The 27,261-nt window shown below is 44.3% G+C and overlaps 1 protein-coding gene across 2 annotated transcripts in view; it reads right to left on the reverse strand.

Moving 5' to 3' along the window:
• Window positions 1-27,261, reverse strand: part of LOC138580196 (killer cell lectin-like receptor subfamily B member 1B allele C) — a 258,928-nt gene that overhangs the window by 28,270 nt on the left and 203,397 nt on the right. For both annotated transcript variants that reach the window (XM_069650537.1, XM_069650538.1), the window contains exons 3-4: window positions 23,547-23,618; window positions 9,019-9,170 (exon numbers count right to left, since the gene is read on the reverse strand). In XM_069650537.1, coding sequence (XP_069506638.1) covers window positions 9,019-9,170; window positions 23,547-23,618 — 224 coding nt within the window. The remainder of the gene's footprint in view (window positions 1-9,018; window positions 9,171-23,546; window positions 23,619-27,261) is intronic.

The raw sequence follows: 27,261 nt of genomic DNA on the forward strand, positions 1-27,261 counted from the left end.
AATGCATAGAGAGAGAGCATCAATGTGTGGATTTTTTAGTACTTGATGTTTCCTCCTATAGACTAGCTTTAAATGTCCAATGGGAAGAAAATGTAACTTACCTTTAAGAATGATTCTCCCTGTCGCATACCACTAAATATCTAGGGCATGCAACCTGCAGTTTTCCGGATGTTTTGGACTATGAACCTCATGCTCCCTCACCACTGACTATGATGATCAGGGCTGATGGGAGTTGTAGTCCAAAACACCTGAACAGCCAAAGGTTGCAGAGCCCTCCTGTATATAGTCACCTGGCTTTAGAATATCTCCCGTTATCTCCTGTTTTTTTGTTAAAGAAGCTTTTGTTAATAGCTGGGAATCATGTATTTAGTGGCCCCTTGGTGTGATCCGATTTATAAAGTAACAATTGTCTTAGGAGACATCCAAAAGTAAGCGCTACAAAAATACATCATTCTGAGGAGGACATGAGTACATGTGGCCATAAATACTTCCACACCAACAGTAAAGAATGGAGTAATTGTTACCCTTATAGATTCAAGTTCAACTAAATAGCTTTGGGGTGTCTAGTCTCTATCATGGACTCTGGAATAAGATTGAGTATGGACTCTGGAATGAGAGTGAGTATGGACTCTGGAATAAGAGTGAGTATGGACTCTAGGATAAGAGTGGGTATGGACTCTAGAATACAAGTGGGTACGGACTCTGGAATGAGACTGGGTATGGACTTTGGAATAAGAGTCGGTATGAACTCTGGAATAAGAGTGAGTATGGACTCTGGAATAAGAGTGAATATGAACTCTAGAATAAGAGCTTTGGGGTGTCTAGTCTCCATAATGCTGCTGAGTGGGCATTATATCAGAATGATAATTTACCTTCCAAGCAATATGTAACATACTGGGTATGTACTCTGGAATAAGAGGGGGCATGGACTCTGGGATAAGAGTGGGTATGGATTCTAGAATATGAGTGGGTATTGGCTCTAGAATAAGAGTGGGTATGGACTCTAGAATAAGAGTGGGTATGGAATCTGGCATAAGAGTGGGTATGGACTTTAGAATAAGAGTGGGTATGGACTCTGGAATAAGAGGTTTGGGGTGTCTAGTCTCCATCATGCTGCTGAATGGGGGTTATATCAGAATGAGAATTTACCTTCCAATCAATATGTAAAATACTGGGTATGTACTCTGGAATAAAACTGGGTATGGACTCTAGAATATGAGTGGGTATGGACTCTAGAATATGAGTGGGTATGGACTCTGGGATAAGAGTGGGTATGGACTCTGGAATAAGAATGGGTATGGACTCTAGAATAAGAGTTGGTATGGACGCTGGGATAAGAGTGGGTATGGACTCTAGAATAAGAATGGGTATGGACTCTAGAATAAGAGTGGGTATGGACTCTAGAATAAGAGTGGGTATGGACTCTAGAATATGAGTGGGTATGGACTCTGGGATAAGAGTGGGTATGGACTCTAGAATAAGAATGGGTATGGACTCTGGAATAAGAGTGGGTATGGACTCTAGAATATGATTGTGGCAATAGTGTTTGCCAGAGATGTGGTCATTTTTCAATGCATTATAACAGCTTTGCAACATTTGGCAAAGTGGTCGGTGCCAGAGCACAGTTCATCCTCGTTGGTATATTCCCTGGATCTGCCAGGATGATTCAGTCTATCTTCTTTTTATGCAGACATTACTGCATGAGATGACCCAACTTGAGATACCAGGTACTGATACCATCTGCTCCTTTCTGTTGAACCATAAGGACCAAATTATGCAATATTGCAAAGCAAACTCGCATTTTCATAGTTTGATAAACCATGTCATTTATTGGATGTAATCTCATTTGCTTATCCCACGTGCCGCGCTCTCACGGTACACACTGAAAATGCCCAAAAACATTTAATTCCTATATTACCATCCACCATCTAAAAACATTAGCAGCCCTCTGCCATGCCCTTTATTGGTAACAACCTACTGACTGCATGTTCTCTTTATAGCACTAAATATCCTTCTCTTTGTGCCCTATCAGGCCCCATCCTGACCAACCAGCCACTGTGTTCTTCTGTCAGCCCTTACAGCTCCTATCCTGGTCTTCCAGCTCCCCTTTCTTTCAGTTCAGCTTCACAAGCACCTCCGATCTGTTTAACCTAAAAGCTCCTTTCTTCTGTCAATGGAATAAAAATGACTCCTGCATCAATGTGTTTTACAAGAAAATGCTGGCATTGAGACAGTGGTCACTTTTATTCCATGGTAAGAGAAAAGGACCTATTAGATTAAACAGATCCGAGTTGCTTGTGAAGCTGAACTAAAAGACATGCCAGCATTTTCTTGTAAAACACATTTTCATGCTGCCTGTGCATGAAGCAGAGCATGGTCGAGAAAGAGCACATTCTCATGCTGCCTGTACCAAATATATGCCAGTAATGGCACTGCAAAACATGTGCATTTTTGTGTTGCTAAATGTAGGCCAGCATACTGTGTGAATTAGGTAGAGGGGAACTGTTATGTTCACAATTTTGTGCATGCAGGCCATTTGTCATGTAATTGTCAACTTTTGCACGGTGGGGTGAAAGAGTGGAGTGGAAAAAGGTGGTGTACTTAATTTGACCGCACAGTTTTGCACTCTTTCATGCAAAATGAGTAAACATCATATGCCATTAAAGGATAGCAGGCATCGTTTACATTGGTTTCCTATGGAATCAGCCTGTTTTTTGCTGGTGTAAAATGCAGTCGGTTTTTAATAGGAATCTATAGCATTTACACGAGCCTGAGAATACATGCAAGTGCAAATGTAGACTATTTACAAGGCGCAGATGAAGTGCAAGGCAGAGTCATGACTTACTAACTGCACTTACCAAAAATGACCTGTAATATAAATTACCTTCGAAACAGTCTAATGCTTGACTTTTACGTTGGCAACCCGCATGTATGTACACCACAAATCCGATAGACAGACAAAGGGGGTGCCATCTTGATCCAAGATAGGTGTGCATATGTGAAAGAATACAAAAGGCAGTAGACAGATGCCACATGTTATGAGAAATTAATCATTGGCCCTAGGGAAAGACTTCAACAACTAATAATACACAAAACTGGAAAAGTACTACAGAGAGGTTGGGTTTCGAAGAAAGAGGCAGAGTTTCTGGTAATGAAAAAACCAAAGATTCCCCAGTTCTACACGTTACCGAAGATCTATAAAGCATTAGCGAATAATCTGGGTCGCCCGATTGTGTCTGGAGTCAATTCCATTTTGGAACCTATCTCAAGGTTCGCAGAAGCCTTTTTGCAAACAATGGTAAAGGTATGATCTCGAATGTGCAGGACACCACTCAGATTATCAAAGAAATTGAAGGGCTGAATTTCAATCCTGAAGTAGAACTTTTGTTGGGATTAGATATGATGACCTTGTATACAAGCATACCACAGGGGGCATCGATCTGTGTGTTAGAAGAACATTTGCTTCTTAATCTTAAGACACCAGCCTCATTTATCCTCTGGTGTGCTGAAATGGGAAAGTCACTTCCGCTTTAATAAGCCATTTTACCATCAGACACATGGAATGGCGATGGGGGCAACTGTGGCGCCTAGTGTCGCAAATCTATATATGGAAGCCTTTGAAGGGAACAGAATCTATGGGGAAAGTAATCCGTTCAGAAACCAGGTGCGTATATGGCGTTGCTACGTAGACGAAATCCTGGTCATATGGAGAGGGAGCAAAGGAGAGGCCAGAACATTTTGTGATTGGATTAATGGGCAAAATAGATTTTTGAAATGTACCTCCAAGATGAGTAAGAACACCCTTATCTTTCTAGACATCACTATTGTGTTAAAAGAGGAGAATAGAGTGCTGTTTGTAAAACCCTACCATAAACCCACAGACTGGAATGCTCTGCTACATTACAGTAGCTTCCACCCACGCCACATGAGGGATAATCTACCACTAGGGAAATTCCTGAGATTGAAAAGAAACAGCACATGGAGACAAGATTTTAAGAAAGAAACATCTGACCTTAGAGAGAGGCTACACAACAGAGGCTACCCGAGTAAGGCGACAGCTAAAGCAATGAAAAGAGCAAGTAATAACAACCATGAATCCTCACTAGAACACAGAGAGATGCAGTCAACCACAAGAGAGCATGAAAAACTCGTGTTTGTCAACACCTTTAGCAACCTGTCAAATCAAATAAAGAAAATTGTGAACAGAAATTGGAAGATCATGGAAAAAGGGACATGTCCGATTGCAAAACCGATCATAGCCTTCAAGAGGAGTAAGAACCTGAATGATCAGGTTACAAGAAATTATTTTAGCCTGAGGTTACACAGACAGCCGACTCTGACAGAAGCATGGGGCATGCCACAGGTATGTGGTCATTCACTCTGTTGAAATTGGTCTTTGTAGACCTTGGAAACAGATGAGTTTCACAAATTATAACACAAAAATGATCACATACGGTATCTGGTGTCTGTGTAAAAACGCTAGATAGGGAAGACCGAGAGAAAAATCAAAACCAGGATAATAGAACACAAGAGCTGCATTACAAATCAAGTTATAACTGCACATTTAGTGGCCCACTGCATTGAGTTTATTCACACTGCTGATGAGATAAAGGGGACAGTGCTATTCCAACTGAAAACAGGGAATGACCCGAATAATGATAAAAGGAAACTACTTGCTTAGGAACAACAAATGTTTTTTTTGACAAGGAACTATGAGAGAGACCTTAATGAGCGTATTGAATGGTTAGATCTGTAGGAATGCTCATGAAAAAACCGGAGCAAAGTAATGTGGAATCTATAGTGTAATCGTAGTTGTGTCCGAAAAAGAGGCTGCGATTGCATTAAGAGCTGGTGCAGATTAGTACTTTAGAAATCTGCAGTAATATCAAAATGTTCCTCTGCTGTGCATGCATCGAGTAAGTATGTTGATTGCCAACAATGAGGATATACATGTATATACTAAGTATAATCGGACATGAAACATAATATTTCCAGACAATATGACTATCATCTGGGGTCACGCAATCAAAAAACATTACAATGAGAGGGAATGTGGAATTAAGAAAGGCTACTGAATGGATTGAAAAAATGCGCCAGTAAGGGTTGCTAGCGTGCTCAAGAAAACGATAGAGATGCTGTAAAAAAGATATAAATAGGACAATGTTGCAGTCATCTCCCAGTCATTCAGTGAAAAGAAAGTGGCGAAGAACCTGCAAGCTTCATTGGATACCATCTTGACCTGGTACAGCGACTGGCGAATAGAACTCAACACCAGCAGGACAACTGCAATGCTGTTCATCACAAAGAAGATCAAGCAGCACCCGCACATTAGCCTCAACGGGGTGAGCAGCAGCCGGTACCTCGTGTGTGACTCTGGACAGCAATCTCAACTGGAGAAGCCATATCGAGAATACTCAGCAGAAGGCAACTGGGAAGATGGCAGCGCTGTACCCACTCCTGAAGACCAAGTCCATGCCCCACCGGACAAAGATCAATGCCTACAAGGCGATCATCAGACCTACCCTGACGTTTGCCTCCGCAGCATGGATGACCTGCCATGAGCGACATCGGAAGAGTCTTCAGATAGTCCAGAACAAGGCCCTGCGGATATCGTCTGGAGTTCCAATCTTCACAAGGATAGCTGATCTTCACAGATAACTGCACATCGAGAGATTGGACGAACATCTAGGGAAGCTGAGTAAGAACTCCTGCCAAGGACTGGATCAGAACCCGAATGCTCTGATAAGAAGACTCACTGCCACCACTGCAAACCCTTTCAACCGCTACCCGCGGCCCACCACGCTGAAGACCCTGTGAAATCAGCCCTACTGTGATGGGACCACACAGACCAAGAACAATCCTAACTCACGACTACATACTCAACCCGAGAAGATGGTGCAATGAGGCTCAAGCCTCAGTATCCAAAAAAATCACAGCTGATGGATAAAATCTATAAGCAAGAAGAAGACAGACAGCACAGCGCAAATGCTGCCAGTAGCGAGAACGCCAACACTAGCAAGCCGTCACTCTGCCAGCCAAGTCAACACTGATAAATTCACTCATTAGATTTGGACTAAAAGCTGGTACTAAGGTAGGGTGTAGATTGTTGTGAGGGCACCGTGAGCGGGAGGAAGAGTTCTTAAAAATAAATCTGTTCGGGTATATGTGTACTTGCTTTGCAGGTACTAAGCAGTGCACAATACACATTTGAGATATAGCGCGAGTGTGCGCATGTGATGTAAATGAATAGGGGAAGTAGTATGCTCTAAGCATGCACCAGCGTAATACAAGGTACCAATCACAAGCCAAATATAACTGGTGAAATCCGAGTAAGCACAAGGTGTTATGGCACCTGCAATCTCCTGTATGTTGTTTTAACAAGACATTCCATCGCACGTTGCTAATGGGGGACGCTGCTTTATAGATCTTGCAGTGAGGTAAAGAGACCGACTAACGCAACCCACTAATACACAGGGAATTGGTTCCCGACCGTTTCATCAGGATGGGAACTTGAAGAGCGCCATCAGTACATCCAAGAGAACAACACAACAACTAAGAGAATAATGTGAGAAAGTCTCTTCCCATAATGCACCTACAGTTTATATATCTGGATTCTGGCTACATGTGTAGCAGTACTGTTTAACAAGCTGAAATAGAAGCGAACGGGGTTGTGTGTTAGTGTTGGAAGAAAGGACCTATGAGTAAGCTGTAACTTAAAATAGGTAGCCTGTTGGCCCTCCTCAACATTGATATTTAGAGATGGGAGTGGAATTCTTTTCAGTACGCTATAAGGTAAGAAACTGGGTTCTAGATAATGAACACTCCTTGTGTAGATCTCTTCAAATCCGTTAGTTTTATCAAGGTCACAGGTTGGAAGAGGCTAACCCATTTCCTCTTGGTGGGGACATTTAAGAAGAGTGTCCTGGTTACCTTGCAAAGTAAGTATTTGGACCCTTGTTTATAGAAGGATCTCACACGTTATTGCTGTGGTTTTAAACATGAGAGTTCTTTATTTACATTGAAAATAAAGCTTAGACATATTTGTCTGTTACGTGAATGTCAGCCGACACGTGTTTCAACCCCTGAGGGTCTTTCTCGAGGCAAGTTAGGTAAGGTTCTTGAGGGCAAAATCCCTGTGGTTCATAAAGCCATTGGCTGGTAGAAAATTGATTGGTTTTGATAGTTGTTAGGGTGCTGCCGGTGTGCTGCTCATTACGTCTGTCGTTCTTTTCAGTACGCGTGTAAGTTTACAATGGGAACTCAGATGAGGAACTTTTTGGCGATATCAGTTTTGGTTACCTGCGCGACCAAGTTCAAATTCAGTTTGGAATGTGTCGCATTAGTGCGTGAAACAACTGAGACCTAGAGTTCCTCCCCTACCTTGGACAAAAAAGGAGCACAATGTGTTTCATCCACACCACTTGCTGCGCCACGCAGAAAGTTATGTTGAGGTGAGTTGCTTGATCAATGAATCCAAAAACAAGTTTTAAAGATGATCCTCAATTTTTTAATAACAATGGCCCTGGTTTTACCAGGCATCCTTTGCGGGTCCCGCAAGCAGACCTCATAATGAGGCGGTAGGGGGTTAACAGCGCCGGCAGCTCTACCGGTTCCGTTAGCCCCCTACCGCCTCGGTCGTAATGAGGCCCATTGAGTAAAATCAGCATGGGCGAGTGCTCCCCAATCAGCTTGGCCTAATTTTAGCAGGTCATCGCAAGCAACGATATGGGCTCAGTCCTTGTCATGGGGGAGGAGAGGTGAAAGGCAGACCGACACTGGTTGGAGGATGATGCAACTTTCAAAAGGAAATTGTAATTGCTGCGCAATTTCTTTTTCAAGATTTTCGATATCAAGGGAAGACAGACAATAGGTTAATCATTTTCAAAAACGATTGGATCTAGGGTGTTTTCATCTTAGGAGGAGAGTGATTAGAGTTTGCTTATGTGGTTTTGGCACTCTGACACTGCCCGTGAACACATTGCCCATGCCGGTACAGTTTTTGTGGCATGGACCTGGCTTCTGTCCTGTGTGCAGTACTCCAAACCAAATTAATCATGGTCTGAATCCTTGCTCTTAGGGTGTTGATCAGCCTGAGCACTGCATCCCTGCCAACATAGCTTAACATAAGGCCATGCTCAATGAATACTGTGTACAAGGAATGTCCTGTTGCTATTCTTTGAGAAGGACACCCAGATCCAGAAGGTTGTATTTTGGTCAGTGTATGACTCTGCAAAACCCACCACATCATATCTGTAGGGAAAAATACTCATTAAAATCTGTGTGACCGTGCAGAATGGGAGACAACTGGCACCCCTGACCGACGAATATGAGGGCATTTGATGGCATTTTCAAGCAATAGTATGAGTAGATGTGCATTTGCTGGCAATCCCTGGCAATGGTGTGACTTTCTGGACAGTTGATGGTGGTGACTGACAAAGATGTGAATGCATGAAGATTTGATGGCAATTCCTTGCAATGGTGTGAGCACCGGAGGATTATTTGATGTCAGTAACGGACTACAGGGTGAATGCATGAGTATTTGATGGAAGTACCTGCCAATGGATTGAGTATCTGCACTTCTGATGATGCGTGCCATTGCTGTCATGGGATTGTACTCCTGTAAATACTATAAGTGTCTGGGCATTTGATGGAAATGCCTGACAGATGATCTGAGTACCTGGCAATTAGACGGCAATACATGTTAATGGATGGCATCACGAGACATATGATGTCTGTCCCTTGTTATGACCTTGGCACAAGTACCTTACCGTGTTTCGCTTGGCACAGGCCTGCGTGATGCCCGTACAAATGCCAACTCTATCGGTTTTATTAACGCTTGTTTGCAGTTTTTGCTGTGATTCAAAAACACCTTGAAATGTTCAGATACACAAAAACAATATTATGGACCCCCTAACTCCCCTGGAGGCAGTATCTCTGGGAAGACCCTCTTACTTGGATAAAATGGCTTATCTAGAGCCTTAAGAGTTCTCTCCTGGCCCTGCGTCACTGATGCCTCACCAGCTCGTCCTTGTCCTGTATCACTGCCAGGTGGGAGTCCATGGTGTTGCAGTAATCATTGCTTTGACTCCAGGTGTTCGGATGTTCCTGGAAGTAGTAGCATTTTCCTCTATATATCAGCCAGTCTGCAGGACACAGCGCCACATTAGATCCTGGTAGAAGTGAACACAGAGGGAAAGGTTGTTACTGGGAGATTGAGACACAGTCTGCAGTGGTTTAAAAGAATTATGCACTTCCTGAAAGAAATGTCAGGCAGGGTGTAGGCTACAAGTTCCAAACATGGTCTAATGGTATCTTTTTAAGGCTAAATCTACACTTAAGGACTCTCGGCCAGGGGACATTGTTCTTAAGTCCAGTGTCATTCTCTTGGCCAAACCTGCACTTTCAAGCACTCTACATGACTGCCTTTCCCTTTCTTGTATCATTCCTTCCTAGCATTCAGTGACCTCAATGTCAACATTGGCATCGAATCACAAATGTTTCTAATCTCTACTTTTGGAACACATTCCCACCAACATTAATTGCCTGCCTTCCCATTCCGATAGCAACTCTCTCAACCTCTTCTTCCTCTCCTAAATCCTGCTCTGTAATTGTTTTGTAATTGTTTATTTATACAGTGCTGTACACAAGTGGAGTGCTTCAAAGCACTTCAAGGCGAGAAGGGAACAAGGGTATACACTAGTCCTTGAAATTTCCCAATGTTTTAACAAAAACTAGCGTACTAGGCTTGACAACATTTCTCCTAGTGTTTCAGGCGCAACCACACTAGGTAGGGGAGACAAAAAGGGGGCGGGGCAGGTCAAACAAACTTACTAGTACTAGTAAATTCAGGTCATGCAATTGTACAGACGGAAGTGCAAGGAATCAGGGAGGGGGGAAACAAGCGCACCCAGTCCAGCAGGGCCTTAGGATAAGTGCAGAGAGGTTACCACTCTCCTGGAGCGTACAATGAATGTGCAGTAATGCTGAACATAGTGCAGAGGCCCGGAATCTAGTGCAAGACTGGCGGGGGGCCTGGGACCTGTAATTCTCTAGAGGTGAAACAGGCAACCAGTCAGCAAGAAGCTGAACAGAGTTAGGGAAGAGAAGGAGGAGGGAGGCAGGAGCGAAAAGAAAGGAGGTTAGTAGGGGAGAGGGAGAGAGAAAGTGGAACAGAAGAGAACGGTCTTGAAGAGTTTCTGGAACTTACGGTGATCCGGCTCAAGATGGAGAGAGGCAGGAATGCTGTTCCAGAGTGAGGCACCTGCAGCGCATAATGATCTTCCCCCAGATCTGTTTGGAAGAATGGATCACCCGCAAAGAGTTGGATGACGACGAGCAGAGAGCTCTAGAGGGAAAGTGTTTAGGAAGTGGCCATTGTAGATAGTGCGGGCACCGGCCTCAGAAAGCCTTGTGGGTTATGCAGAGGATCTTGAACTTGATCCTTGCAGTCACAGGGAGCAAGTGGATAAGGCCAAGGATAAGTCTTGCAGTTTTGTTCTGTATGAGTTGTAGAGGATGGAGAGTAGCAGTATGAAGATTGAGAAAGAGGCTATTGCAGTCATCCAGCCCAGAGAGAACTAGGGGTCTGTAATCTTGTAAAACAACAGTGTCACCAAGACTTTGCAGGCCCTTGGTTTTGTCAGGAAGTATGCAGCCCTTGTATGAGACTCTTACTAACCACTTGACTTAATTAGGATGTATGCAGCCCCTATATGAGACTCCTGCTAACCATGTGACTATATTAGGACGTATACAGCCCTTGTATGAGACCCTTGCTAACCATTTGACTTGATTAGGATGTATGCAGCCCCTGTATTGGACTCCTGCTAACCACTTGACTTGATAAAGATGTATGTATCCCCTTGTATGATACTATTGCTGACCATTTCACTTGATTAGGGTGTATGCAGCCCCTGTACTGTATGAGACTCTTGCTAACCACCTGGCTTGATTAGGATGTATGCAGCCCCTGTATTAGACTCTTGCTAACCACTTTACTTGTTTAGGATGCATGCAGCCTTTGTACGAGACTCTTGCTACCCACTTAACTTGATTAGGATGCATGCAGCCTTTGTACGAGACTCTTGCTACCCACTTGACTTGATTAGGGTGCATGCAGCCTTTGTATGAGACTCTTGCTACCCACTTGACTTCATTAGGATGCATTCAGCCTGTGTATGAGACTCTTGTTAACCACGTGAATTGATTACAATGCATTGATCCCTGGGACCATGAGCACACAAGGCTCCCTCTGAATACAGACAACTCAAGTGCCCATTACACAAACCACATCCGGACCCAGAACTCGGGCACTTTAGACCGGCATGCAACAACCCAACAGCAAAGCTATCTTGCATTTTCCCTGCGTCCCGACTACTCAAACCAAGGCCTCCCCTATAAAAACTCAATAACACAGCATGGCTAAGCATGATGCAGTTCCCATATTTCAACAATATGCATTTTCACATATAATGTGTTTATGTTATGAACATCTCAGAGGAATGTTTTCAAGAGACCAACACAACCACAGATGTGGCATGTCAGGACCATTGTGAGTGGACAAATATACCTCCATCGGATCGCAGACTGAGAGCCATGGCTAGAGATAGTATTTCATGTATTTAATATGTATATATTTCATTTCATTTTACATCTATGTAATGTGCTACATGCCATGCGAGTTGCTTCTGAGTCTACTGGGGCAGAGAAGGTGAGTATGGTGGGTCTGCAAAGTTCTGAGCAGAATTGGGTGGGGGTGTAAGGCAAGAGATGGAGCAATCTAGCTCAATACTATTTGACAATTTTGATTGAACCACATCATATTGATTCTTTTCTATGCTCCCGGCACATCTGATTCCATGATTCATCAAAGGGACTCTTGTCCTCCTCCGTCGGGAGGAAGTCATCATCCTAAAGGCAGGTGCAATAATAAAGGTCAGCAGTTTTCTGTGGGGATGCCTTGTCTCATTGGCCGTGATCAGGGTCGGACTGGGAAAAGAAATAGGCCCGGTCACCCAAAAAAAAGTGGCCCACCCCTCGCCTCAAAAAAGTGACCCACCCCTAGCTTCACGACTCTTGACATCCTTTGACCCCACCCCAAAGTGACATCCCGCGAAGCGATGAAACACGACCTTTCACCCCTTGACAAAACAGGAAATGGCATCAAATGGCATTGTTCCTAAGTACACTACGAAAAATATGATTATGATTTCACTAATGTGATATACATTTCATACAAGAATGGATCACCCAACATATGTATCATTAATATCTGTGTGTATAGATCCATATTGTCAAATTAGTGTGGATGCAAGCAGACGTCCAAGGCCAAATGATAATGTTATTGTATAGCACTTACGCTTAAGCTCTTTTCTATAGAACAAATTTACATACAATATCACCCAACCTGTGTTGGTACTCATGTATCGACCTTAGAAGGATGAAAGACTTTTTGAAAAAAAAAACATTGGAAAAAAAAAAACATCCACTTTTTTTCCCCCAAACCGTCCCAGGCATGGCCAGAAACCGGCCCCCACTCCCCAGGGATGATTTCGGCCCGGTCACGGCCGAAAGGCAGAGGGGCCAATCCAACCCTGGCTGTGATAGTTAACACACACAGAGCAGACACTCCAAACCTATAATAACTATTATTTCATTGCTATTATTATTACTGTTATCATTAGGGAATTTGGTTAGCAAGGACCTAGCTTTGAGAAGCAACAGATTACTTTATAAGTCATAGGTGGAAGTATATGGTAAGGAAAGCAAAGATACACGGAAACCTGGAGCTAACAATAGGGGAAGGGGAGAGCAAGCAATTTGCAGCAAGGGATCTACAAGCAACCAGGGGTGGAAACAGTGAGGAGCAGATCACTCAGGTAGGGTGGGGAATGGAGGGTGTGTGGACAAAGGTGTTAGGGAGCACCATTCCTTGAAGAGGAGGTTGTTGAGCTCCTTCCTGAAAATGTAGACGCGCATTGGGTGGTGACGGGAAGGTGGTTCTAGATTCTGTGGGGGAAGAAAGAGAAGCCCCATATTCTGGTTCTTTCCTTCCTGCACCAACAGAGTTCAAGTCTGCACACTTAAGAGGAAGACACGAAGATCATGTGCTTGAAAGATGTTTGGAGATATGCCATGGACTACCAGACATCCAAGAACAGCAGCTCAGTGTGCCATAGCTGGAAAAAAGAGGTACTTATTTTCAAATATATATAAGGATTGGGTAACGTTGGTATCAAAGGGAATGTTGTGCACCTTGATTCATTCTCTATTCCACAACCCTGTGGATGTGAGTACCAGAATTCTGCTCAGATTTGCACTCAACTGCAACAGCCTTTCACTGCTTTGAATATTTAGCGACTTATGTGAAGAGTGCCCCTATGACTCCTCTCCATTTCGCATCATGCCTATCGCTCCCTTTCCTGCCCCAGTTCATAGTGCCACTATGTCTCAACTCTGTTACCCCTGTGAGGAATCAGAAGTAAGTGACATACACAGGGAGGTGTTTTTGATGGCTATAAACATTTGTTGAAATGAAAACGGGGTTGAAAAATACATCTCTATTCCTAACACCAAGAGGGTTTTCCCTATCTCAACAAAACTAAAGGGTGTCTGTCTTTGTCAGGATGTCTGAAAGCAAAGTTCTCTTTAGTGTGCCCAAAATCCTATCCTAATGCTCACATGCTACAACTAATCCCAAGGTGACAGGGGACATATCTCTCAACTGAATAGTGATATCAATCCCAAAACAAAAATGTATTTGAGCAGAATCAGAGCTCAAATAGTTTTCACACTTCCAGGGGAATTACTCCCTTCCCCTGGTTCCTTCTCTCAAAACAATATAGCAAAGTTCAATTTTCTTTTGCAGGGGGTATGATTACCTTCCCCTAGTTCTTCTGTACCTCAGCACAGTGCCCAATGTGCCAAGAGGATGACTCCCTCCGTTGCAATGTTGAAAGGTATTCTCACTGCCAAGGGGTATGCCTCCTCGCTTGGCTCTTAAGCACACAACTGCCTTTCCCTCCTGGTCCTTATTCCAACAACAGAGTATCCAGAATGCCTCTGGCATCACTAGGTTCTCACAGCTCCTGGAGGAATGACTCCCTATCCCTGGTTTTCATAACACAGTTCACAAATGTACTTGGGCGCGGGTCAAAGACTCGCACAGCACAACTCCTGGTTTACTCTCCTGCCCGGGCTTTTAATCATATTTCCCAAATTTGGTGCAGGACCCAGACATGCACTTTTCAGTAGGTATCAGCCTTCTCCATTCTTGCTGAATTACTTGTTTCATATGTCGGGTTAGCAACCCTTTTTCATGCAGTTCGATTTTGCATTAAACTTTCCCAGGGCTTCCAGCCCCATTAATTATGTTCCTTGACATGGATAACGGTACACAAAATACGCCCTGAAGCACCTCGGCATCCCACTCTTCCCTTCTGGCTCACGGGTCTCTCGTGGTTGCTTCAGCGTCCCTCGCATGTTCCCATTACTGCCATGGCTCGCAAACTGGGCGGCGAAGCATCCCGCCTGTTCTCCGCTTCTCGCACAGCCTCTACCTTCCTCTGACAGTCTCTTGCTGTCTGCGGCCTCAGCACGGTAGACCTCTGGCTCTTCAGTTCCTCCGGACGGCGTCTCCAGCAGCCCTCCTGCTTCTGGCAACAGCCTGCTTCCTCTCTGCGACCCGACCAAATGTTGCATGCAGCAGAGCTCTCTCCAAGCCTTCTCCATGCTCTGCCATGCCTGTGGTGCTTTTGAATGTCCCGGCACCACTCAGTCTCTTCCAACAACTGAGCGCGGCATAGGTTCCCTGGCTTTGATGATCTTTGTCACTACGGCCTTCATCTTCGTCCCAGTTTCTTCCTCCCAGTATTACTAAAGAAGGGGTTATACTCAGAAGGTTGGTTATTGGCCCTGACTGGAGACTCTACCTCATTATTGCAGTAGGCCATAAAGGCTTGGGGTATGACAGGGGGGCTGTATGTTCTTTGGGACCAAGGGGACTACCATGTCTCATCTGGTGACTTTTCTCCATTTGCCTGCGGGTGTTTCCCCCCACAATAGCCACCCCCAGGGTCAGAGTCAGGTAACTTCTTCGTTTCCCTGGCCACATGGGGAGGGACTTTCCTCAGGGAAGCAGTGATTAATCACCCCACCCTCCCTACGGCTTTCTTCTGTGCCCCGTATTCCTACTTAATTTTCCCTTGGCAGTGCAAGATACTCCTTCTCAAACAGAGCTTCCCAGATGGAAAAAAAAATTATGTTACATTTGTCATTTTTTACATTTTAGCGCTAAAATGGAAAATTACTTTTTCGTATGCTGACCCTACTTTTCAGTGAAATCGGACATTGTCGCTGTGATAAAAAGAGGTTCTATTTCCAAACAGATTTATCTTTACTGCTGCACTTGCCCGCAATATAGCATGGCATTGGGCTCTATATGGCATGACAGCAGCCTATCCTCCCATGGCGGGTCCTCATGTATGAGCCTCGAACATTTTCCGGCGAAATCCTGAAAGGTTAAAATTAGCAAAACCTTGAACCACCCAAAATTCAGGTCGTTTGACTACAAATCCATATACAATGACTCCAGCATATTCTAGAACAGGCTCCAATGAGTCCCTTACATAAGTATGAGTTCATATATCTAAGAATATTCCAATAGTAAAAATAGCCCTTCTGTCTAGGCCTGCCACCCGAACCAGGCAGAGCACATAGAGAAAGTGGCCGAATGCCCATACCCGACAGAGCACATAGAGGGGGTTGGGCAATACCCATAGCAAGCAGTGGACATCGAAGATGTGACGGAATACTCATACCAGGAAGAGCACATAGGGGAAGTGGTTGAATACACATTCAAGCCAGAGCACTTAGGGGAAGTGGGTGAATGCCCATACTAGAAGTGCACATAGAGAAAGTGGGTGAATACACATACCAGGCAGAGCACATTGAGGAAGTGGGTGAATACCCATACCCAGCTGAGCACACAGAGGAAGTGGGTGAATACAAATACCAAGCAGAGCACATAGAGGAAGTGGGTGAATACCCATACCCAGCAAAGCACACAGAGGAAGTGGGTGAATAAACATAACAGGCAGAGCACACAGAGTAAGTGGGTGGATGCCCATACCAGGCAGAGCACATAGAGTACGTGGGGGAATACACATACCAAACAGAGCACATAGAGGAGGTGGGGAGTACCCATACCGAGCAGAGCACACAGAGAAAGTGGGTGAATACCCATACCAGGCAGAGCACACAGAGTAAGTGGGTGAATACCCATACCCAGCAGAGCACACAGTGGAAGTGGGTGAAAACCCATACCAAGCAGAGCACACAGAGTAAGTGGGTGAATACCCATAACCAGCAGGGCACGACAGAGAAAGTGGATGAATACACATATCAGGCAGAGCACACAGATTAAGTTGGTGAATACCTATACCAGGCAGAGCACATAGAGGACGTGAGGGAATACACATACCAGGCAGAGCACATAGAGGGAGTGGGGGATACCCATTGCAGGCAGAGCACATGGAGGAAGTGGGTGAAAACTCATTCCAGGCAGAGCACTGTGATGAATCTGAGGATGTTATCACACCTTCTCTTGGGAAAGTCGCTTGCCATGTGGGCAAAGAAAGGCAGAAGCTACCTGACTCTGACCCCGAGGGTGGCTATCTGAGGGAGGGTGACATGGGGAGAGACAGCCTTTGTGGGAGGAGTGAGGATACCACATTGTGCGTTTTGGAAGACGCCGCTTGCTTCCAGCACGCCACAGAGCATATTGCCCCACCACATTCCTTATCGGAACGGGAACCTACTCACAGGAACTTGCCGTTTTTTCACGGCTAGCAAAACGGACCCACATCTACACTGATGACGAAAACAGCAGCCCAGAACACGTTTGTTCCATAACCACATGCTTTTATGTGAGGATCTACTGGCTCCAGACAACGTACACTAGAGTACTGGAACTGTGCATAACGAAGCGAGACCCGTATGAACACAGACGCTACTAAGTAGCGGGATCACATCAAAAAACAAAACACTGAGGACTGTAAGAGAACCACATACAGGGCCACAGATTCCTGTCATGGACTGCTTTGCAGTAATGACAAAGAGGGTCTGAGCAACCTGCAAGCCTCCACCTCCCACCCTATCTTCCCTGTTTACCTCAATTTGTCCTGGTACCCAACGAAGACTGTCCTGAAGAAAGTGGGTAAATTCGATAAAAAACCACTGAAACTGGTAGACGCCGAACCTTGAGAAATGATGGGTTCTATTTTACACATATGAGTGGGAGCCTTCTTTGAGGCTGTCCCCTTACTGTGTTAGTCTTATCTTCACTCGTCTATCCTCTGAGATGACCCACTTGTAAACACTTTCTAGGTTTGCATACATGGAGTGGGGTACTTTAGCACCCGGTTTTACTAAACTGATGACTTAGGTTATCTTTTATTAACACCTGCACACTCCTAGCCAAATCTACAGGTTATTAAAGTGTACATTTACCATAAGTAGACTGATTTAAGGAGTGTGATTGAGCTCACTTTAGATGCTCACTTTTACTCCTCAGCCACTTGACACACTTTAGATATATACAGTGTGCCTAACTTAGGTAGTGAGTCCCCTTCTTATCTTCATCTGATGATAGGTGCATACTATAAATGGGTAGATATTCCATTCAGATTGGACTGATCACCATCTTATTCGCTTCTCATCCACTATTGAGCTCCAAAAGATGACCAGTACCTCCACTCCCAACTAGAAGCAAAAAAGAAATTAAGGTTGAAAAATTACTTCCTCTCCTCTTACCAGCCCTGTCAGTCAACACTAGTCAGTCTGACCCTAACGTGCTAGTCGAGACCTTTAATAACACCATGTCCATGGTCTTGGACTTCAAAGCCCCAGTCAAACTGCACCTTAAACAACTATGCCTACAAAAAAGGAAACTCCAAGCCATCTGGAGACACTCTCCCACGGAGGAGAATAAAACATTACTATCTAACTTAGCCAACAAATATAAGAAAGAAATAATCCAGACCAAAAATAATTCATTTAATGATAGAATTACTAAAGCCAATTCCAACTCCAAGGAGCTTTTCACCATCCTCTGGGAAATGGAAAATCCCTCTGTACCTTCAGATAATGTCCCGAAAGATAAACAATGGTGTACAAGTATCTAAAATGCCTTAGCCAATAAAATAGTTACTCTGCAGACTAAAATAGCGAACAAAAAAACCTCCTTGCACTCCATAGAAATGCCCACTACCCCACTGCTCGATAAACCACGTACCGACAAACCCTTCAGGTTCACTAATATCTCCATACTGGAAACAGAAAAGGTTATCCTATCTCTGAAACCCTCCAACTGCCAGGGTGACAGCTGCCCCGCACAAATCATAAAGGACGCAGCCAGAGACCTAGCACCCTTTATCTCGAAGCTTATCAATGCTTCCTTTAATTCGAGCACGGTCCCTTTGAACCTCAAAGAATCATGGGTGCTACCACTCCTCAAAAAACAGACTTTAGACCTGGCTATACCCACTTACTATAGACCCATTACTACCGTCCCATTTCTCCTCAAAATTATCGACAGAGTAGCCTATCTGCAAATCCAAAAGTATTTGGAGGCAAACCAACTTCTGGGATCTCGCCAATTCGGTTTCAGACCACAACACAGCACTGAAACAGCTTTAATTAACCTCAAAACACAAAATGATGAGTTGAAGGACAAAGGTAAAACAGCTATTCTACTCCTCCTCGACCTATCGACAGCCTTTCACTTGGTGGACCATGCAGTATAATTCAAACACCTAGCGTCAGCTGCCTATTTCTCGAGGGAAGCCATAGCCTGGGTTCAACCCTTCCTAGCTGTTAGGGAGAATTCTCTGTTTAGGCTGAAATTCCTAACCTAGTGAGTCCCCCAGCAGCTTTGCTGGATTTCTGGAGTTTGTTTTTTCCATCCTGCCAAGAGTGAGACTCTTTTTCTCCCACTCTTGGACATGAATGTGTGTAATTCCTTTGAATGTCAATGTGTTCTATGGGCTATGGGGTCTTTTACTCCATAGGGTCTCATATGGTTTTCTATGTGTGTTACACCGCACCCTACGTGCCGTAACACTGGGGCATCCTAGCGGACCTCCATCATAGACTCCATACCCGGGGACTGACTACTGTCTCCCCGGGCATGTAAAGTCACCATTGGCTTTACTAGACCTAAATTTACTAACAGAACTAGTACAAACCATCCTATTGTGGACGTACTAGTAGGGGTAATTCGATTACTCCTGGGTCTGTTATTCGAGGGGGCACTGTCCCGTCCCCCCTCGTCGAGTTTTGGCTGGTGGCAGTGGAAACTACTTGTTATATTCGACCCCGAATATAACCCTATGGGATTCTTCCCATTGCTGGAGATTGATACTTTTTCTCGTTAGTCTCTAACATACCACTGGTCTACTTATCTTAAATAAGTTTATCGGATGGTATTTTCTGCCAGAACTCGGTTTTTAAAATGGCGTCTGTGTTTGTCTCTGTGACTCCTAAACCAAAGGTTGAGCCCTTTGTTCCACTTTTGGCGGGCTCTGTACAGAGACCCTCCAAAGTGGTGCTATTCTGTCTGGGTTACCACAGTGGTGTGGGAGGGCACCCTGGACCGAGTTGCCTTGCCAACTCCGGTCGCACTCTGGTGTGATTGGCCCAAGTGGTGAGCCTCCCCGCTCACCACTTAGCATGTGTTGATTGACAGCTAGGCTGAATGAATGGGGGTTTTCTGCATAAAAGCAGGGCTTTTGGGACTGGATCTTCAGAAGTCGCCACAGGACCTAAGAATCCGACGAGGGTAACGCTGAGCCGACCTGCACGACGACACTCCCGGTGGAGCCCTGCGGAACCGACTCACCACTTTGCGACGACAGAGGAGATCTCCCTGCCGGAGAGTCTCTTCCCCTGACTGGTGGGAACAACCTTCTTCGCCTCAGGACGCAGTGGTCGAATTGCCCGTGCAGAGCACCTCGGCAACCGGATAGCCACTACCCCTGTACCGCGACCAAAAGGTGGTGCCTTGTGACGGAGCACTCCGCGGCTGGTCTCTTCCCTGGTGGTGCACCGGACTTCACGTTTCTTCGACGACGAGATCATCTCTACTCTTGGCAAAGACCTGACGTGCATCCACCACCAGGAACAACTGCCCCCGCCGGAGCTGTCTCTCCACAAACAAGGTACCGTGTCCGCCTGGCTTCCCTTTCGATCGGTTCAAGTGAGGTGTCTTAATCCTCTCCTTTCCGTTGGGTCGCCTCCAAGCTTTCTCACGTATTGTTCTGAACTGGTTCAATCTGCCGATAACAATTTGCTATAAAGACTCGAACGCATTTCCACTAAGAGACTTTTTGGGACATATCGCCTTGCCTCTCTCCGAGTGGGCCTGGCCTCTGAACTTTATGATCTATTGTGGTTCTTGCCTTGCATTTTTCCCGTGAAGTATTGAACTGTGTTGATTTCGTAACCTGCTTATTTTTCTCTCCCGTCCTAACTAATATTAGAGTGCCATCTAGGTTGAGGCATACACCTCTGTCTGTAAATAAGTGATGCTGGTAGAACCTAGACTTGTCGAAATATTGTTAGGGGGATTGATCGTTTCTTCTTCGTAGAGTAATTGTGATTGAAGTGTTTGCCGTGATAGTGCCATAGTGTTTTCCATAGATGTTCCTTTATAAATAAATACCTTAATATCTTTACACTGAGCTTCTTTGCGTGTTTGCTTGTCTTACTGTGAAGAATTGCCCTATATTGTATACTCCACATACTGCTTAACTCTTCTTGAGGGAAGTCTGACTGCTCAGCCACAGCTACCAAGTGAATCTGTGTGGTACAGACTGCTACCAAGTGGGTTTACTGCCGAACACCTGTAGTCCTAAATCTTTTGCAGTGGTCCCAGAGGGAACTGCACAGGTTTCCGCCTAACACTAGCGAACTGTACGATGAGAGTGTTCTCCCCCTCAGCCTCAGCAGACCCAACCCACATCACCTGTGGAGTTCCACAAGGTTCCTGTGTTTCTCCAACTATGTATAACATTTTTACTAAGCCTCTCTTCGACAAACTTGACAGGCTAGGTGTCACTTACACAAACTATGCTGATGACACCCAGATCCTTATACCCCTTTCGGGTAACTTTATTGAGGACACAGCCTTAGTAAATAAGATATACCTCCTCATTCAGGCATGGATGGCATCCCATGGCCTCTGCCTAATGATGACAAAACGGAGATCCTGATCCTGGGTTCTGATTCCAACCTCAAAAAACTTAGCCCCAGTTACGCTGCCTTCAACATTGACGGTAACGTTGTCAAAGTAGTCACTGAGGTAAAAACACTTGGATTTTACCTTCACTCCACATTATCTCTCACCTCCACAGCTTATACCTGTAAATTGATTTGGGCCTGCAGACCCTATTTATCCCAAACAAATTGTATTACGCTTGCTAATGCACTTATAATGTCTAAACTCGATTACTGTAATGCCCTCTATGCAGGCGCTAACAAAAATATCTTAAACAAAATGCAAATACTGAAAAATAATGCCCTAAGAGCAGCTCCCAACATCCCCTGCAGAGAGCACATTTCCAACATCAGGAAAGACAACCACTGGCTAAAAATCAGTGACAGAATATTCCTTAAAACAGTATCCCTCACTTTCAAAGGACTTAACAATGCTGCGCCCCCCAATATCTCTGCTAGATTTTCCAAAAGAACGTCTACTCACCATACTAGAGCCTCTAATGTCCTATGCCTAGAAGTTCCTAGGTTCAAACTGTCCAAACCCGGAGGAGCAAGCTTCCCGGTCAAAGCTGCGATTGCCTGGAATGCACTACCCACTACCTTGAGAGAGGACCAGCCCTACACTCGATTTAGACAAAACCTAAAGAACTGGCTCCATACAAAAGACAACTCATAAATGTCCATCTACCACAACATCTTACGACATCTTGACCCTGACTTCTTGTTCTTATAACTCTGTTACATATGTACCTTTTTTATATTCTACCTTGCTTCTGCTTCCGGTATATATATTTGTAGTGTATGCATTGTAATAACTATCTGCTGTAACTAAGTTCCAAATATTCTTGTAACTGCTGCGCCCTGCTACCTGAGGGTTTGGTGCGCATTATCAAATAAGTAAACATAAACATAAACATTCCATTTACTGTCACTTTTAGATAAGCGGCACATCAGGGCTTGCTAGTATAAGTGGATACTTAGGCAGGGAAAGTCAGAACTCACTGCTGTCCTACTGTCTTCTTTTGCATGCACCATACACATCAGAGTCTCCCCCTACATGAACCCGCAGCGACCCCTATTTTAGGACCTCTAGTGGACTCACATGATGTTTGTTGCTTATGATTACAAATATATGTGTGGGGTAGTATTCCTATTGTTTGTGTTATATTCTCGACACATGGACAAAACCCTCTGCAATTCAAGCCACCACATTGTGTGTTTTAGGAGTGAGGAACCTACAGATGAGACATGGTAAATTATATCGCCTCCACAACACTCTCAGCTCCCTGTCGTGCCCCAAGCTTCTATGGCATATTGCTTGGTGAAGAAGGAGACTGTGGCCAAGACTAATTGTTCACAAGAGGTCTATGACCCAGTTTATTCTACTGGGACGAAGAAGAGCGCTGGAGTGATGAAGAGCCGCAGAGTCTGAAAACCAACAACATATTCTAGTGGTTGGAAGGAGTGGCACTGTGGCGGGACCTTTAAATATATGGCAGCAGAAACCAATGAGAGAGAGAAACAACCTGACAGGAGCAGTTGGCTCCAGTTGAAATAAACTTGGAGGCAGCGTGATGACAGTGGATGTCCGGTGAAGGAGGTGGAGCAGGCAAACCTCTGCCTGACACTGAAGGGTTGCAGGTGTCCCCAAGAGGAAGGAACGGAAGAGCCGTAGCTCTGCCGTAGCAACGCTGACAGCAGGAAGCACTCTGCGAGCCTCGGAGACCAAGCAGAGAGCAGAGAAAGGGCCGGACATGCTTCCAAGACCCCGACAAGGTGTGGCATCCGCGGCAAAACATGAGGAACGCAGAATCAGCCACACCCAATCAGTGAGCTTTGCTGGGGAAGGAGGGACACCGGGTGCTTCGAGGCGATTACAGCACGCTGTGGAAAAGGCTGGAAAACCGCATTGAAAGAACAGACAGCCCTGTACCCCTCGTAAAACGAGAAACTATTGAAAGGAAGTTCACAGACCCAATGGATGTTGAATTCGTAGAGAAGAATGAAGCCTGAGATTGTGCGTTTCTGGGACCCGTGCCCAAACTGTGTCACCTATGAGAGTTCCTGGTAGGATCAAGGTGTTTGTAGTAACTTTACCAACGTCTGTAAAGGTTATATATATATATGACTCTGCATCCTTTCTTGAAGTGGGCAGCAGGGTTCTGTGACCAGTCCTTTCTAGTGCCAGGGAAAGCAGAAGATGCTTTAGAGAGCACTGCCAAGGTTAGGATGGGTCATAGCAACACCTGGAAACACATTGATGCCTGATTTACCTGATGATTCCTCGAGCTCACATGCACTTCTACTGCCGGTCCCTGCGCTCTTCTGCTGCTTCACCTGGAAGACTGAAGAGAGAGAAGAGGGACATGAAAAGAGATGGAAAACATTGGACAGCAATATCAGCCCTGACGTCACTCCTTCCACACTGACCACATGACCTCCCTCCACCGCGCTCTCACAGTACCTTCCTCCATTTTACTAACATTTTCCTCTTTGTCCATCTGAAAAGTCCTATTGGTGCACTTCACTCAGCAAATGCCCACCACACTAAGGACCTGGAAACTACCAGCGCGGCTGTCATGACCGAAGCAAATACCCCTTTTCTGTCTCCAGAATATGTTTGTTTAAATCGGAAATGCTTACATTTGATCTTCAGAATTACTGACATGCTGTGCCATACATGTCAATGTCTGCAAATAATACTTTACGTTAAATCCTACAATGCATTCTTTTTGCTCAAGAGTGGACATTGACTGCGTTCCGAGCTTTTTGATTGGCAGAGAGGAGGCCAGTAATGACGTCCAGGTGTGCAAAATATGCCCCGACCTGGGAACCAGGCTTGTGGAAAATGTCACACATTATTTCCTAACTGCATCCCTTGGATACTGATGTGTTTTGCCGATTTCAAATGTGACTGCAATCATCAGATTGGGTCTCGATTAATGACATTTAACACAATGGTTTTTGACATCAATCATGTCCACTGTCCGAAGGCTGGTAATATTTGATCTGATTTGGTAACAACTGTTACTCAAGGGATTTTTTAGCAGAAACAGATGCACACACTATTTTACATTGACTTTTTTTATGGAAAGATTTGCTTTTGCATGCCAAATAATATTGAACTGGACCTGAATATTATTTTGACAGATTTCTGAAAATGGTATGTCAGAAGTGGATCTATCATGCATGCAGATCTGCAGAGAACTGATGAAATTATATGGTGTTTGTCCTTTATTTTATTGAGATCCAGCTTTTCTTACGAAATACATATGCACAATTAGTAAATGTTAAGCTATTTTCTTTTCATCTGTTTAGGGAGTTTGGAAGTTTTTTGCTCCTGAAGAAGGGAACTGACAGAAACATGCAGATCATGTTAGGACTTCAACATTCATGTGTCTTTTGTGTACAGACTGGATTAATGTTTGGTTCTAAATTATGAAGAATGATTACGAAATGACTAATTTACTAATTACATAATTGTGTTGAATTCTTTGAGAAACAATTTGAAACTTTGTTAAAAAAAAATCATTGAGAGTGGTTTACATATTTTATAAATTATTCTTTGGAATGATCGCAATTAATTATTAGTGATATTTTTACTTTCAATAAAAAATACAATTTAAGGTAGTCTTTGTTTTCACCTATAGAGTGCAACTGGGTTCTTGATAGTGTTTTCTATCAAACAATTGTTCATTAGGAATAACAAGTCTTCTAAAAATGTGCTACACCAGCAAACCCATAATAATGCCCAAAGCACTATAAGAAGACACATAAGAAGTTATGTCTTGTTTCCCTGACTTCTCCCATATCTAGTACGGTGAATCCAAACTTCATACATTTACTTTGTCTTTCACCACGCAGGAAAAAGGAAAAATATGGCTGAGTAGCTAACATGGTTGGAAATAGCTTTACACACTCCTACAACAATGATTTTTGTTGAGAGCTCATTACATTGTGCAACTTATCCCTACCCAACATTGTACACTTACGTTCCTTTTTATCTAAGAATGAGGGTCTATTGAAACCAAATCATATTGTATTTCATGCATTTAAGTCTCTGCAGCAAATTTTCAGAGGCCCCGGATTTTTTTGCATAAGCAAATTATTGCATATTTGTTATAACAAAGAATCAGAAAGTGAGTCACTAGTATTGTTCTAGGCAAATTGAACATTGAAAGATTACCTATCTCTGACCTAATTACCTGCTAGGGAGTGGACACTGGGAGACGCAATCATTGTTTCCATAATGCTCTCCTAAACGTACCAACCAGGTGTGATCATATGTCGCCCATATCTCCGCTCAATATAGATTAATTGGCCATATTTGCAATGTATTATCAGCAAGAAGTGGTAACAGCTAACGCCTCCATGTATATAATTACTACTACGGAGGAGTTCGAGCTGAGTTCAGTCTGCATCAGTGTTCCACAGCAAGAGGAGCTGCATTGACATGCTACCGTCTGTTGGTGTATATTGGAAACTGGCCCTTTAACTCAGCATGGCTTATTGGAACTCTTCCTTCATAAACTCCTTGTGTGCGTGGAGCGCCGTGCGGAATACGAGCTGAGTTCAGTCTGCATCAGTGTTCCACAGCGAGTGGAGCTACAGCGATGTGCTACCATCTGTTGATGTGTATTGGAAATAGGCCCTTTAACTCAGCGAGGCTCATTGGAACTCCTCCTTCAAAAACTCTTTGCATGCGCGGAGCGCCATGTGGAGTTCGAGCTGAGTTCAGTCTGCATCAGTGTTCCACAGCTAGAGGTGCTGCAGCAACGTGCTACCGTCTGTTGGTGTATATTGGAAACTGGCCCTTTAACTCAGCGAGGCTCATTGGAACTCCTCCTTCTAAAACTCCTTGCGTGCTCGGAGCGCCGCACGGAGTTCAAGCTGAGTTCAGTCTGCATCAGTCCGCAGCAGAACGCTCCAGCAGCAGAACGCAGGTAAGCCGGTAAACAAGGGCTGCAGATCTGGGACCTCAGACAAAGTAGAAAATGAAACAAAATCGCAAGTGTAATCATTGGGATAAAACATCTGACATGCCGTTGGAGGCAAGCACCTCAAAATGTGATCTTGAAGGTTATAAAGGTTACGACTGGTCACAGACCCAGTCTCAGCTGACGCCGGCAACATTGATTCCACAACTTGCTGCTCTGGCGCTGGCGAAAGCATGTGCGAATGCTCAGATTGCAAACTGTATACTCAGTAATGTCAGCACTCTATCAAGTGCATCAAGAGCTGTGCCGAGCTTGCCAGTGAAAACATACTCGCTGACAAGTTAATAGACTTAAAGAGTGCGGCAAGTACGGAGACAATTGAAATAAACACAGCATTATTTAAATCCCCATTTGATGTATCAGATGTGGAGCTATTGGAAATATCAGTCCCTTTTGTTACAGAGGAGCAAAACACATTCACTTTTACATCTCCATCTATGTTGACAACAGAAGTATGGAAATTGAGTGAAAGGAAACGTGAGGTAAACAAATTAAATGAGAAAGTCGTTAGCACTCAAAATATCAACATTACTCTGACCATGCCAATAAAAATGAGAAGGCACTCAGATTTTCCAACAACAACACAATTTAAAAATAATAGAAGTAACAGAGTGCAAACAAAGGAAACATGGCGGTCGGCAACGGGAGATGATACAGAGGCATCCTTTGAAGAATGTTCAGATGTCCGAGGAGAAATACTGGCGCATTGTATATGCAAAATGTTGTCAACTCAAACGACGATTGCAGATATAAAGGTGCCCGCTATGACCTATGGACCAGCAAAAATAGCGCCGCAAACAAACCTAAAAGTACTCAATTTGGCGGGACGGGAAGCCCGCATAATGGAGCAGCTGAAAGCAGACGTTCATCTAATTAAAGAGCAATTAAGTGAAAGTTTCACGAAGCATGGCATGTTGATAAAAGCTAAAGGTGGACCGCCATCCGAGTGGACCCCGTAAAAGCCACAATCAGTGCTAACAACGTGTCAGAA

The sequence above is a fragment of the Ambystoma mexicanum genome, chromosome 3p (genome assembly GCF_040938575.1).
Source record: "Ambystoma mexicanum isolate Mex_15411 chromosome 3p, UKY_AmexF1_1, whole genome shotgun sequence".
In the NCBI taxonomy this organism is placed as follows: Eukaryota; Metazoa; Chordata; class Amphibia; order Caudata; family Ambystomatidae; genus Ambystoma; species Ambystoma mexicanum.